Genomic DNA, 14,052 nt, shown 5'->3' with positions numbered 1-14,052 from the left:
AGGAAGTATTTGGGTAGAATTTATGACCACATGTATTCTTTTTTTTTTTTTTTTGAAGATTTCATTGATTTATTTCACAGAGAGAGAGAGACAGCGGGAGCAGGAACACAAGCAGGGGGAGTGGGAGAGGGAGAAGCAGGCTTCCCAATGAGCAGGGAGCCCGATGTGGGGCTCGATCCCAGGACCCTGGGATCATGACCTGAGTCGAAGGCAGAAGCCCAACAGCCGAGCGACCCAGGCGCCCGACCACATGTATTCTTTAATCGTGACCACATGTATTCTTTAATCGTGACTTTCCTTGGTGTAGGTGCAGGGTGAAGGATTCATTACTCTTAAAGTTATCTATTGGACCTGAATACTCATTAAATATTTGTACATTGAGTGCCCATTGTATGCTAGGTGGATCTTGGAGGACACCCAACGAACAATCACTGTGTCTGTCTTCACAGTCCATTGAATATATTAACATTTTAAGAAACAGAACAATGCTATACACTGTTGGAATATGCTGTAATAGGTATAGAAGAAACATATTGAATATCAAAGATTGGAAATTGATACAGTTGCATTTTATCTTTGGAGAAAGGAGTCTGTATGAATGTTTCATAAATTCAGTTTTGCAGATTTTAAAGTTTTTTTGTTGTTTTTGAATTTCTTGTTACAGTGCAGCTTATGATGCCATTCTTGAAAGAAATGTTGCAATCAAGAAGCTAAGCCGGCCATTTCAGAATCAGACTCATGCTAAACGGGCTTACAGAGAGCTAGTTCTTATGAAATGTGTTAATCACAAAAATGTAAGTGAACATTTTAGAAAATGTCTTAAGTATAGATGAAATCAAGATTTGTTCATGAATACATAACAAAAACTTTAAAAGTATATTAGGTGCTTTAAATTCTTCTGGATTGAAGCATTATTTAAAAGGGGTATATATCTACAGTATAAGTTTTTTCTCAACTTTATTAAATTATATCAAAAGAAAACAGCTTCTGAAATTTAGATTGTGTAATTTTCTGACATTTAATTTGCAAAAGGAGTTTTAAAAGAAGTAGGTGTTTTAGAAGAACTTTATTATAGGCTTGATCTCATCTTCTACTTTTTGTTTTCTCTCAGGCTGACATTTCAGAAGACTGTAGCCTTAGCACAGAGATCAGATTGTTCCCATTTTACTTTGACACTGGAATTTTATTTACTAATATTAGATACAAAATTCAAATCATTTCTCCCTACCCTACTCCCACTTTTTAAAGTGATGCTGATACTCACTGGTCACTTTAGGTTGAAGATAGTCTGTGATTTTATAAAGCAGTTTAGCAGAAACTTCAAAAAATATTTAAATGAAATTAGGAAAATATCCCTAATTCTTTTTCCTAATGATTATAATGACTTAAACATACAACTTTCACTCATTTTGAGAAGAAATAGTTACACTTTTTTAAACTTAAGCATACTTTTATGATTATTTTAATGGAGTAATTTCAGCTGAGAGGAAATAAACTAGGAGTGAATTGTGTAAGGGACAGTTTTATGAAGTACTAAACCAAAAGCATCTGACCAGAGATGTCTTGTGGTATTTGTACAAAGGAGTTTATAAAATAAAATAAGCTCAGTGCTTTCTGATTGCAGATAAACAGTTTACCACATTTTGAGAGCTAACTATGCAAGCCCTCTGTGTACTGGAGTTAGTAGATTAGTCACTGAGGGGAAAAATTCATGGAAGTTAAGGATGAGGCTCCTTATTTGGGGTAACGTATAGGGTTATTTTGAAGACAAATACATAGTGAAATATCAAATATGATATAAAGCAGTGGAAGTTTGATTGTCAAATTGTGGTAGATGGAAAATAAGTGCTGAGCTTTTAGGAGAGAAGATTGCGTGAGCTTTCATGAAATGGGAAAGCTTTGGGGAAAGGTGGCCCTAGACTAATTCTTAAAAATGGGGTAAAAATTGGATTGTTGAAGGAAAAGGGCCTCCCAGAGAGAAAGAACAGCATATAAAAAGAGGTATAGATTAAAGTCAGGGACAGGGAACAAGTTGTGTCAGCCATTCTTGTTCTGGATGGGAGCCAGCCATGTTGCTTGTCAGGGTTTTGTTGGTAGCCTCCTACCCTCGGATTTAGCTGTTCATGCCCCCTTATAGTCTGTTTCATGGCGATGATGGTGGTGATACTGCCTTTGTTTTGCATTGGGGACATGGCCAATGACTCCTACTTCCTGTGCCTGGGTGACTGCAAAAAAAGATGGTTCCATCGACTAGATGGAGGGCATGGAAAGCCTGTTTCACATAGTTAACCCTCGGATGGGGATGGCAAGGTCCATGCAGGCAGTACCCTTGGCACCTACAAGAGTGCTGACATAGAGTAGATGCTCAAAACATATTTGTTCAGAGACTGAATGTAAAACTAAATACAGTTGACCCTTGAATAATGTGGGAGGGATGTCAATCCCCTGTGCAGTTGAAATCTGCATATAACTTTGACAACCCCAAACTTAACGACTGATAGCCTACTGTTGACTGGAAGCCTTACCGATAACATCAATAGTCGATTAAGACACATTTTGTATACTATATGTGTTGTATTCTTAAAGTAAGCTAGAGAAAAAATGTTACTAAAATCATAAGGAAAATTCTTACACAGTACTGTACTGTATTTATCAAAAAAAGTCCATGTATACATGAACCCACACAGTTTGAACCCATGTTGTTCAAAGGGTCAACTGTATAGGGAAACCAGGAATGATAATGGAATTTTTATACTCCTAATGGATGGATGTTTTTGTAATATCTTGCCTTTTCAGCAGTTTCATGTTCCACACAGATCATCTCTTCGTTGGTCTAAAAATCTCTATTTTTTCTCACCTCTTTTTTTTGTGTGTGTGTGTGGTAAAATACACATAACATAAAACTCACTATCTTAGCCATTTTAAGCATACACTTCAGTGGTACTAGGTACATTCATACTGTTTTGTATTTCCTACTATTTTCGTAGATGCTTTTGAGTTTGTTTTTCAACTTGGTCACTTATGTCTGAACGTACTTTGGTATGTCACCTAGCACACAGTACTTCATGTCTGATTGAATTCTCCAAGAGAACTGATGAGGCATATCATCTCCTCTTAACCATGGACATTATAATCCTGTTTAGAAATCAGGTCACCATTTGATTCACATTGTCTTAGCAAGTTATTCTTTGTCACAGGCCTGCTAATAGATCACATCTTTCCCATCTTTTACTTTCTTTTTTGTTTTTTGTTTTTTAAAGATTTTATTTATAACCCCAAAATCAAGAGTCGCATGCTGTACAGACTGAGCGAGCCAGGTGCCCCCCCATCTTTTACTTACTATCTTTTGGTTTTGGAGGTTAAGTATAGTACTTCCTATTTCTCCCTAGAATTTCACATATGAAATCTGGTTACTCTTCCCAGACTGTTGGGGATTGCTTTTTCTTTGTTCTGACTTTTCACTTGCTAGTTTCATATTCCAGTTTTGCTCAGGATGCCTTCATAATAGCTGGATTAGTTCATTAGTGACCCTTGGCATACCACAAAATGACATGTGTAACTATAAAAATTACCCATCTCTCCTGAATTCTTCATCTTACTCACATGGATATATGACTGGAGACATTTTCAAAAATGCCTTTTTGAAATCTTCATATACTTATCTGGTCACGTTTCTGATCTACTGCTGCTATTCTTTGTTGTCGTTTATTCACAGAAGGAAGTACAGTTTCTCAGTGAATTTTTACCTGCTCCTAGTAAGTGTTACTTCTTTCAGAGTACTTATATATCACCCACTTAATCAGTCCTTGACTTTTGTTTGACCGTCCAGTCTATGAGTAGTATAATTTCCTTTATTTTCCTTTTTGGAAAGTAAGACAGCTGTCTGTCTTAATTTTTTATTTTATAACTGCTTCTTTGAGATACAGTTCACATGCCGTACAGTTTATTCATTTAATGCGTGTAATTCAGTGGTTTTTAGTATATTCACAGATGTATTTGACTTTCCATAGTTCTAGAACATGTTCTTCACCTCAGAAAGATTCTCCATATTGTTTAGCTCTCATTTTCCTATCTCCCACAACCTTTGGCTCTAAGCAACCACTAATCTTTTGTCTTTATATGCTTTTCATCTTTAACACTTCTCTTCTACTCTAGGATTTCTCAGATATGAACAGTTTTACTATTTCTCCGAGTCTCTAGATGTGCAGTTCATCTATTTAGAAGTCAGGAATTAATTCATTTAGAGCAGCTAGATGCATTCTTATTATCACCCTCCCTATCTTAAACAAATTTGTTTGACCTCTTCTGATCTGGAAATTATTTCTCTGAGTTTATTCACTGAACAAATATTTTGAATGCTTTCTATAAGCAAAGCTTTATGCTTAGATGAATGACATAGATTCTGCCCTCATGAAGTTGGTCTAGAAAAACTTTCCCATCCGTAATTGTCAACAAACGTTTTAAAGATGTGTGTCAGGTATCTCCCTATGGTACTAGGGCTGAAAAAGTGAATATTTCTTTCTAACAAGGATCCTGGTGTGATTGGGATGAGGCTGTTGTGAAAATGAAACTATACGACACTGTGTTAAGTGCCATAATAACATGTAAGATATTGTGGGGGCTAAGTAAAGAAAATATTCAGCAACCTGTCAAGGACTAGAGGTTGTCAGACTCTACAAAAGACATCAGTTTTGAAGGTAACTGAATTCAGTAGGTAAATATGACAAGTACAGGGAAGAGTATGTTTAAACGCATTGAAATTTTTTAAAGATAACATGTTTAAACTTATTTAGGATGGCTGAAGTATCAAGTTTAACAGAGAGCTTAGCAGGCGATGAACTGGGTTGATGTTCTGTCATGGAAGGAAGGCTTTGAATGTATTGCAAGGGAGTTTTGGAATTTTTTTTTCTGGCATTAAGTTTTTGAAGAGGTCAGTAATATGATCACGTCTTTCTTTTACCATATTATAGGCAATAAAATGGAAATCATTGTTTAGGGAACCTTAATGTTAGAAGTAATTATAGCATGAACAGTCTAGATGAGATGTTAGAATCCTCTATCTATATAGTAGCACGGAATGGGAAGAAGAGGTTGAAGGTCAGCTGACAGTAGAATGGGATAGTATTTTTTATGGTGCAAATATTTATTTGCAGTATTTATTTTGGTGCAAATACTGAAAAAGTCAAAAATCACTGTGAGCCTTCTCTTGTAAAAGAGAAGGCACTCTGGAAAAGTAAAGGGTTTGGGTAGGAATGATAATGAGTTCAATTTTATGTTTGTGAGATTTTCATGTGAAGTGGCAATATATAGGCAATATATATTTGAGACTTACAAACTAAGCAAGGACTTTTAATGTCCACATAGAAATGTTTAGACAAAAAAACAAAAACCAAAAAACCATATATTGCCCAGGGAAAGGGTACAGGTAGAGAAAAGGATTAAAGACAGAATGGTAGGAAAGAGGGCATGCCTGTGGATGAACCAGTGAATAGACTGAGAATGCAGAAAACTGGGCAAGTTCATTATTATGAAAAACTGAGGGCATTGCAGGGCGGGCTGAGATTATATACAGGTATTAAGTTAGGTAAGAGCTAGTAGAAGCTGTTTAAAATTTGCCTACAAATTACATAGAGGATTGTATAATATAAGTCCTTGATAATTGAGTATTCATAAATGGAATGGATATGTGGAGCTCTTCTGTTGATACAGTTTTTTTTAAGGCTTTTTTTTTTTTTTAAGAGCGTTTTTAGGTTCACAGCAAAAATCTCCCATATACCCCCTGCCCCCACACATGCATAGCCTCCCTCATTATCTGTATCCCCCACCAGACTGGTACATTCATTATAATCACTTGATGCATCATTTTTACTCAAAGTCCATAGTTTACATTAGGGTTCACTCTTGGTGTTGTACATTCTTTGGGTTTGGACAAATGTGTAATGACATAATATCTACTATTATAGTATCATACAGAGTATTTTCACCTCCCTAAAGATCCTGTGTGCTTTGGTTCCCTCCCTACCCCCAATCCCTGGCCATAAAGTTTTAGTATGTAAAGTAAGAGAAATTACTTGGGCTTAGAACATAAGATTTTAAAATTCTTACACTGACAGTGGATTTTTTTTTAACCCATGTATTTGTAGTTCCTAAATGAAAGTATTATTAGTAGCAGTGGTGTCTAATTTTTCTGTCTCTTTGCTTTTGCCACAGATAATTGGCCTTTTGAATGTTTTCACACCACAGAAATCCCTAGAAGAATTTCAAGATGTGTAAGTTTGACAATTAAAATTTTATGTTCGTACATTATTCTTATGTTGCTGTACACTTTAGCTGTGGTCTTTTTTCACCCATGAAGTTACATAGTCATGGAGCTCATGGACGCAAATCTTTGCCAAGTGATTCAGATGGAACTAGATCATGAAAGAATGTCCTACCTTCTCTATCAGATGCTGTGTGGAATCAAGCACCTTCACTCTGCTGGAATTATTCATCGGGTTAGTAGAGAAAACTATCATCATATTCCTTTTTTAATTACTGAGGTGAAATTCAACTAACATAAAATTAACCATCTTTTAAAGGGTTCAATTCATTGACATTTAGTACATTCACAACATTGTTCATCCACCACTGATAGAAAATTTTGAAGTATTTTCATTGCCCCCAAAATCCTCATACCCATTAAGCAGTCAGTTCCCATCTCTCTCTCTCTCCCTAGCCCCTGGCCTCATACCAGTCTGCTTTCTGTTGTCTATGGATTTATGTCTTCTGAATATTTCATATAAATGGAATCATATGTAACCTTTTGTGTTTAGTTTCTTTAACTTAGCATAATGTTGTCAGTCTCGTTCATGTTGTAGCATGTTATCAATAGTTCATTCCTTTTTATGACTGAATAATAATACAGTATATGGATGTACCACATTTTGTTTATCCATTCATCCACTGATAGACATTTGTGTTATTTCTACCTTTTAGCTTTTGCGGATAGTGCTGCTATGAACATTCATGTGTACAAGTATTTGTCTGAGTTCCTATTTTCAATTCTTTTGGGTATCTTCCTAGGATTGGGTCCTATGGTAATTGTATATTTAGCTTTTAGAACAACTACCAAACTGTTCTCAACAGTGGCTATTCCATTTTACATTCCCTGTAGCAATGTGTGAAGGTTCTGATTTCTCCAAATCTTTGCCAGTACTTATTGACTTGTATTCTAACCATCCTAGTGAGTACAGAGTGGTATCTCCTTGTGATTTGCATTTCCCTAATAACTAAAGATGTTGAATGTTTTCATATGCTTGTTGGTCATTTGTGTATCTTCTTGGGAGAAGTGTCTGTTCAAGCCCTTGGCCCATTTTTTAAAATTGGCTTGTTTGTCTTTTCATTGTTGATTTATGGAAATTCTTTCTATATTATATATATGTAAGTTCTTTATATATTTTATATATATATATAAGTTGAGTTATAGAAGTTCTTTATATATTATATATAAATATATATAAAAGATACTAGACCCTTATCAGATATGTGATTTGTAAATATTTTCTCTCATTTTGTATATTGTCTTTTCACTTTCTTGATATCCTTTGATGCATAAAAGTTTTAATTTTCATGAAATTCAAGTATCAGAATTATGTGGAACTGCTGTAAGGTCAAAGACATAGACCAATGGAATAGAACTAAGTCCAGAAATAAAATCACATATCTATGGCTAACTGATTTTCAACAAGGGTGTGAAAGACCATTCAACTGGGAAAAGATAAGTCTCTTTAAGAAGTGGGGCTGGGGGGGTGCCTGGGTGGCTCAGTCGTTAAGCGTCTGCCTTCGGCTCAGGTCATGATCCCAGGGTCCTGGGATCGAGCCCCGCATCGGGCTCCCTGCTTCGGCGGGAAGCCTGCTTCTCCCTCTCCCTCTCCCCCTGCTTGTGTTCCCTCTCTCGCTGTGTCTCTCTCTATCAAATAAATAAATAAAATCTTAAAAAAAAAAAAAAGAAGAAGTGGGGCTGGGACAACTGGATTTCCACAAGCAAAAGAATGAATTTGGATCCTTACCTCACGTCGTACACAAAAATTAACTCATAATGGGTCAGTGACCTAAACATAAGAGCTAAAGCTATAAAACTCTTGAAAGAAAACGTAAGGGTAAACCTTAATGATTTGACAATGAATTCTTACAAATGGTACCAAAAAGCACAATCAACCAAAGAAAAAAAATAGATAAATTGATACTGTAGTCTTCTAGTAAGTTTTGGGAAAATGAGAAAGTGTGAGCCTTCCAACTTTATTCTTTTTAAATATTGTTTTGACTGTTCAAGGCCCCTTGTGACTCCATATGGATTTGAATGTCAGCTTTTCCATTTCTGCAGAAAGGCCATTGGAATTTTAATAAAGATTTCATTTATTGACTGTAGATTGCTTGGGTTGTTTTGCCTTCTTAACTATACTTAGTATTCCAGTTCACAGACACCCGATGAATGTCTTTCTGTTTACTTACGTTGTATTAGTCTGCTTGGGCTGCCATAACAAAATAACACAGACTCAGCAGCTTAAACACAGCTATGAAATTGCCCTCTGAGCCTGCTTTTTCTGTATTCCCTACATTTTTATGTGTTGTATATTCATTTTCATTCATCTCAAAGTATTTTCTCATTTTCCTTGTGAATTGTTCTTTGCCCCATTGGTTGTTTAAGAGTATGCTGTTTAATTTCCACAAATTTGTGAATTTTCCAGTTTTCTTTTTCTCTTGATTTCTGTCTTCATTCCATTGTGGTCAGAGAAGATACATTGTATGATTTCTGTCTTTTAAAATTTATTGAGACTTACCCAACATGTGGTCTGTTCTGAAGAATATTCCATGTGCACTTAGAAAAATATGTATTCTCCTGTTTTTGGAGGGAGTATTTCTTAAAGGTTACCATTAAGATTGCAATTAATGTCTTCAACTTATAACAATTTATTTTGAATTATTACCACCTTACCTTCACAAAAACTCTACTCCTGTATATAGTCTGTTCTTCCCCCATTATGTTGTAGTTGTCACATATTACGTATTTATACACTGTGTGCCCAGTAAGATAGAAATGCAATTATTGTTTAATGCATTTGTCTTTTAAATCATATTGGAAAAAAAATAGGAGTTAGAAACCCAAAACACAGTAATACTGACGTTTGTATTTACCTATGTAATTACCTTTACCAGTATTCTTTATTTCTTCTTACAGCTTCAATTTACTGTTTAATGTCCTTTTATTTCTACCTGAGGGACTACTTTAGCCTTCTTTATAGGGCAGGTGTAACTAACAACAAATCCCCATAGCTTTTATTTATCTCAAAGTATCTTACTTATCTCCTTTACTTTTGAAGGATAGTTTGTTAGATACAGAATTTTTGTTTGGAAATTTTTTTTCTTTTAGCAGTTTAAATGTGTCTTTTCACTGCCTTTTGGCCTGTATGGTTTCTTTTGAGAAATCAGTTGTTAATACCATTGAGGATCTCTTATAAGTGATAAGTTGCTTCTCTTGATTCTTAAGATTCTCTTTTTGTCTTTGGTTTTCAGCAGTTTGATTATAATATGTCTCAGTGTAGATCTTCTTGCTTTTATCCTTGGAGTTCACTGAGCAGCTTGGGTGTATAGATTTAGTCTTTCATTAAATTTGGAATTTTTCAGTCATTATTTTTTCAAATATTTTTTCTGCTCCTTTTCCTTTTTCCTCTTATTTGGGACTTCCATTATGCATATGTTGTACACTTGATGGTATGTCATGTCTTGTTTTCTTCAACTTTAATGTTTTGTCACAGGCAGAATGGGTTATTCATTTGCCTCACAGTGTTTTTGAGAAATGCCCCCTATCTAGCCCAAGACTAGAGTCCCACAGTGAGAATGCAGGCTGCTTTCTTCAAGACCCTCCCACCCAGCCAGGAAGATGGGTGGAACAAGGGCTAGTAAAAACACCACACATCTTTCCTTTTGTTTTTAAGTTGCCTTTTTCTTGATTCTGTGTTTACTTGGTTGTTGTGAACATTTAACTGTTTTCCAGATTTTTGAAAAAGTTTATTCTGATCCATTTTGCTTTGCTTTTTGGTGTTTCTGTGGAGCAATCTACTCTTCCATTTTTGCTGACATCACTGCCTTTAATTATACTTTGGGAAAGTTGCATTTCACTGATTTATATGGAGTAGTATAAGCTTAGTTTTGCTCTGAAATGAAGCGGTATATAAAATATCCTATCATTATCAATTATATAAAACTGAGTATCGGAGTTGTGTTTCTCATATATTCAGAAATAGTTTATATTTTTGTAATCTGTTTTTTAACTGCTTTATTGACATGTAATTCACATACCATACAGTTTATAAAGTGTGTAATTATATTATAGTCAAAGGTTGTACAACCATCAGCACAATTTAATTTTAGAACATTTTCACCACCTTTAAAGAAATCCTGTACTTATTAGCCTTCAGTTCCTGTTATTCCCTGTTCCCTTCACTCCCAGCCCTACACAACTACTAACCTACTTTCTATCTCCATATATTTACCTATTTTGGATATTTCATATAAGTGGAATTATATATATAATGTGGTCTTTTATGTCTGGCTTCTTTTCCCTAGCATAGTGTTCTCAAGGTTCATCCATCTATTTATCGTGTTATCAGTACTTCATTTCTTTTTATTGCCAAATAATAGTTCATTTTATGGATGTATACCACATTTTGTTTACCATTCATCACTTGAGGGACATTTGGGTTGTTAACCATTTTTTGGCTATCGTAAGCAATGCTGACATGTACGTGTGCGTGTGCAAGTTTTTGTGTGGACATGTGTTTTTGTATTTTAGTTTTAATTCTAGCTTATTCTTTGAAAAGAATGGCATCTAATTTGAGAGGAATTTCTTGAAAAGTATTTAATTCAGTGGAATTATATCTTTGAGCTACCTTGTGTCAAATAACCTAACTCAAAATGAATACAGAGATTCGTGCTCAAGTTATCTATTTTAAGACAATTATGTATGTGAGTTATTTAGGCTTATTCTTAGTTATCATTCTAACTGAATTGCTTTGTATATTGCATATGCAACTGCTATCATGTCTAATGTCTAATGCCATCTTTAGGCAACATAAGAGAAATCTCTTCACATGGGAGAGTATATTATCTTCCTCATCCCATTATATATTGTGTGAGGCAAATGAGTTAAACTTCTGGGTTTTGTTTTTGTTTGTTTCTTTTGCCCTGTGAACCAGGACAGTACTCTGCCACCATGGAAGTTAATTTGATCTTAGTAAAGTAAAATTTTCCAAATAGAAAATTTTCAGATTAATGGGGCTAGCAGGTGGGTAAAACAAATCACAGACTACATGATAGAAGAGGAAACAAATGAAATAGCAGGAAACATAAAAAGGAAACATTAAATTACAGAAGACCAATATATAAAATAATGGGTAAAGGGGATTAACCCCTTACTGAACAAAGTTCAAATTTTGACGTACAAAACCACCACCACCAACTATGTGTTTCTGTAATGCAAACAATTGTAGCTAGCTTCCAAAGGCTGAAAGCAAAGGTATTGGCAAAATAAAACATGAGAACAAGGATGACTGTATTTAATCAAATGCACTGAATATGGTGGGGCCAGGGACAAAGCATTTTTCAGTGACTTTGTGAGGAAAATGGGTGTAATCCACCTATTTGGAGAAGTAACTGTCAAGAACTTTATACATGCAGTGGAGTTGTAATACACAAAGCTTAAACTGTGGAAAATAGAAGAATTATCCGAACACGATCGTATTGGGATATTTTAACATACTCCCTTAGTGTGGATGGATAAAGTGGTAAAAATACAGTATAACTATAGAAGACTTACATAATAAATTTGAGCTAATAAGAGACATACTAGGATCTGTTACTTATGAAGAAGAATGTGCCTTTATTTTAGGTCAGGCTATCTGGGAAACAGTCTCTAGGATGGAGATATACGTGTAAGAAGTTTGTTGGGGAGTCCCCTCAGCATCAACATCTTTAAGGGAGTAAAGAAATACTGGACAGAGGGAAAAATTGGATTGGATGCGATCACTCCAGAGTCCTCAGCTGGTGACTCAGTTGGACTTTGAGGAGCAGCATGACCTTGGAAAAGTGGCTCTCTGTGGCTGAAGGCAATTCCAGGAGAGAGATTTGCTGAAAACTCAGCAACCAATACTGCTAGCAGCTGGAAGAGATCCTGAACCAGGGATCAGAACAGGCACCACAGGACTCACTATAGGACACCTCTGGTGCCACTTGTTCCTATTTCCTTCATACAGTAAGTTCTGGAAACTCTTCCTCCAGGATTTTATTTGATGTTTGTTCCTTGAGTCACTTACAAGAAGTTTAATGGGATAAACTACAGCACCCACTCCTGAAGCTGGTCTTGAGGCCACAACTGATACTCATCTCTCTGCTCTACTACTAAGTCTAAATACCCTCCACCCCAGCCTAATACCTCTGCTGGTCTAAGATCGTTTACTTGGTAAAATAACCTGAACTTTCATCCCTTAGGGTTTTAGTACAAGTCAGGGCTGGGAATGGGGTTCCACATAGTCACTCAGAGACCCAAGCTGAATGAGGCTCCACCAGCTGCATAGTTCTGGTCATTGTGTCAGGGGAAGAGAAAGCCAGGTGGTATGTACTGTCTCTTCTATGCTTTGGCCTGGAAGTGACACACATCACTTCTGCTCTGAGCCCATTGGCAGAACATGAGGACCTGCCTAATTATAAGGGACAGGGAGATGTGGAGAGGCAGACTTCAGCATGCATGAGCATTAGTCTCTGTCACAGTCTTCCCTTCTGGTCATCAAACATTTCTTTGCTCCCTTTATTCCACACGTAGTACACTCACCCCCTGCTTAGGGGAGATAACTCGAAGTCCTAGTCTATCAAGGCATTTATTTCCAAGTGATACATGGTAATCCCTACTTCATATCCAGTAAACCGTCCCATTTGGGAAATTGAAAAGTTTAGTCATTGGTTATTTGTAATTTGTAATTTGAAATTCTGTTGGGCAGAGGTGCCTGAGTGGTACAGTCGGTTAAGCATCTGACTCTTGGTTTTGGCTCAGGTCATGACCTCAGCATCATGGGGTCAGGCACTGTGTTGGGCTCGGTTAAGCATCTGACTCTTGGTTTCGGCTCAGGTCATGATCTCAGCATCGTGGGATCAAGCCCTGTGTTGGGCTTCACGCTCTGCCTAAGGCTCTCTTACTCTCTCTGAAATAAATAAATACATCTTTAAAATTATTTTTTAAAAAAAGGACAGTCTGTTGGGCAGACATTGTCAGTGTCACTTCCTTTGGGGATGGGGTGGGGGTGGTGGGGATATTCCTTGATTAGTCCCTGAATCTCATTTCTGCAAGGATTGCTCTGTCCACTGTTCTCTGTGGCTCTGTTCTGTGAAGAGTCTTTCTTTTCTACTATCCTTTTGAATATATCTAAAGTGGTTATTGGAAAATGTGTTCTCCTTGGGGGCTGCTCAGCTTTCTTAGCTTATGGTCTGTAAAAGATTGGGGGCCTTAGTGTCATTTTAAGGCAGTCCTTCTCAATCTGGACACTGTTGATGTTTTGGATGAAGAATTCTTTCTTTTGAGGAGCTGTCCTGTGCATTGTAGAATGTTTAGCACATTCCTGGCCTCTACCCACTAGATGCCACCAATACTCCCCAATTGTGACAACCAAAAATGTCTCCAAACACTGCCAACTATCCCCTGAGGGCAGAATTGCCCTGAATTGAAAACCACTGTTCTCAGGCTAGAAAAGTCACAGGCTAATAGTTTTTTGATAGTACAGCTCTCTCAGAAACTTAGGAGGCTGCTGCTTTTTAATTACAGTTATTTTCAGAGCACATTTGTTAGTCACTGGCTCTGTATTCTTTGACTTAATGTCTACCTTTAAGCTTTCAGGCTTCTGTTGGCAAGTCTAAGGCATTTTCATCAACTGAAAGAATGTACAGCTCTTTTTCCCTCAGAGGTTTTCAGGATTATTAAGTGGAAGTGATGCACGGAAAACAAATCCAAGGTATCGATGGCTTAAC

At 36.4% G+C, this 14,052-nt stretch overlaps 1 protein-coding gene across 4 annotated transcripts in view; it reads left to right on the top strand.

The window, feature by feature from the left end:
* MAPK8 (mitogen-activated protein kinase 8) overlaps nucleotides 1–14,052 on the top strand; it is a 111,656-nt gene that overhangs the window by 78,080 nt on the left and 19,524 nt on the right. For all 4 annotated transcript variants that reach the window (XM_036103162.2, XM_036103164.2, XM_078077466.1 and 1 more), the window contains 3 exons: nucleotides 665–794; nucleotides 6,211–6,269; nucleotides 6,356–6,494. In XM_036103162.2, coding sequence (XP_035959055.1) covers nucleotides 665–794; nucleotides 6,211–6,269; nucleotides 6,356–6,494 — 328 coding nt within the window. The remainder of the gene's footprint in view (nucleotides 1–664; nucleotides 795–6,210; nucleotides 6,270–6,355; nucleotides 6,495–14,052) is intronic.

This window comes from Halichoerus grypus, chromosome 7, assembly GCF_964656455.1.
Source record: "Halichoerus grypus chromosome 7, mHalGry1.hap1.1, whole genome shotgun sequence".
NCBI lineage: Eukaryota > Metazoa > Chordata > Mammalia > Carnivora > Phocidae > Halichoerus > Halichoerus grypus.
Note: the sequence above shows the minus strand (reverse complement) of the source record. Positions and strands in the feature narration are given on the sequence as shown.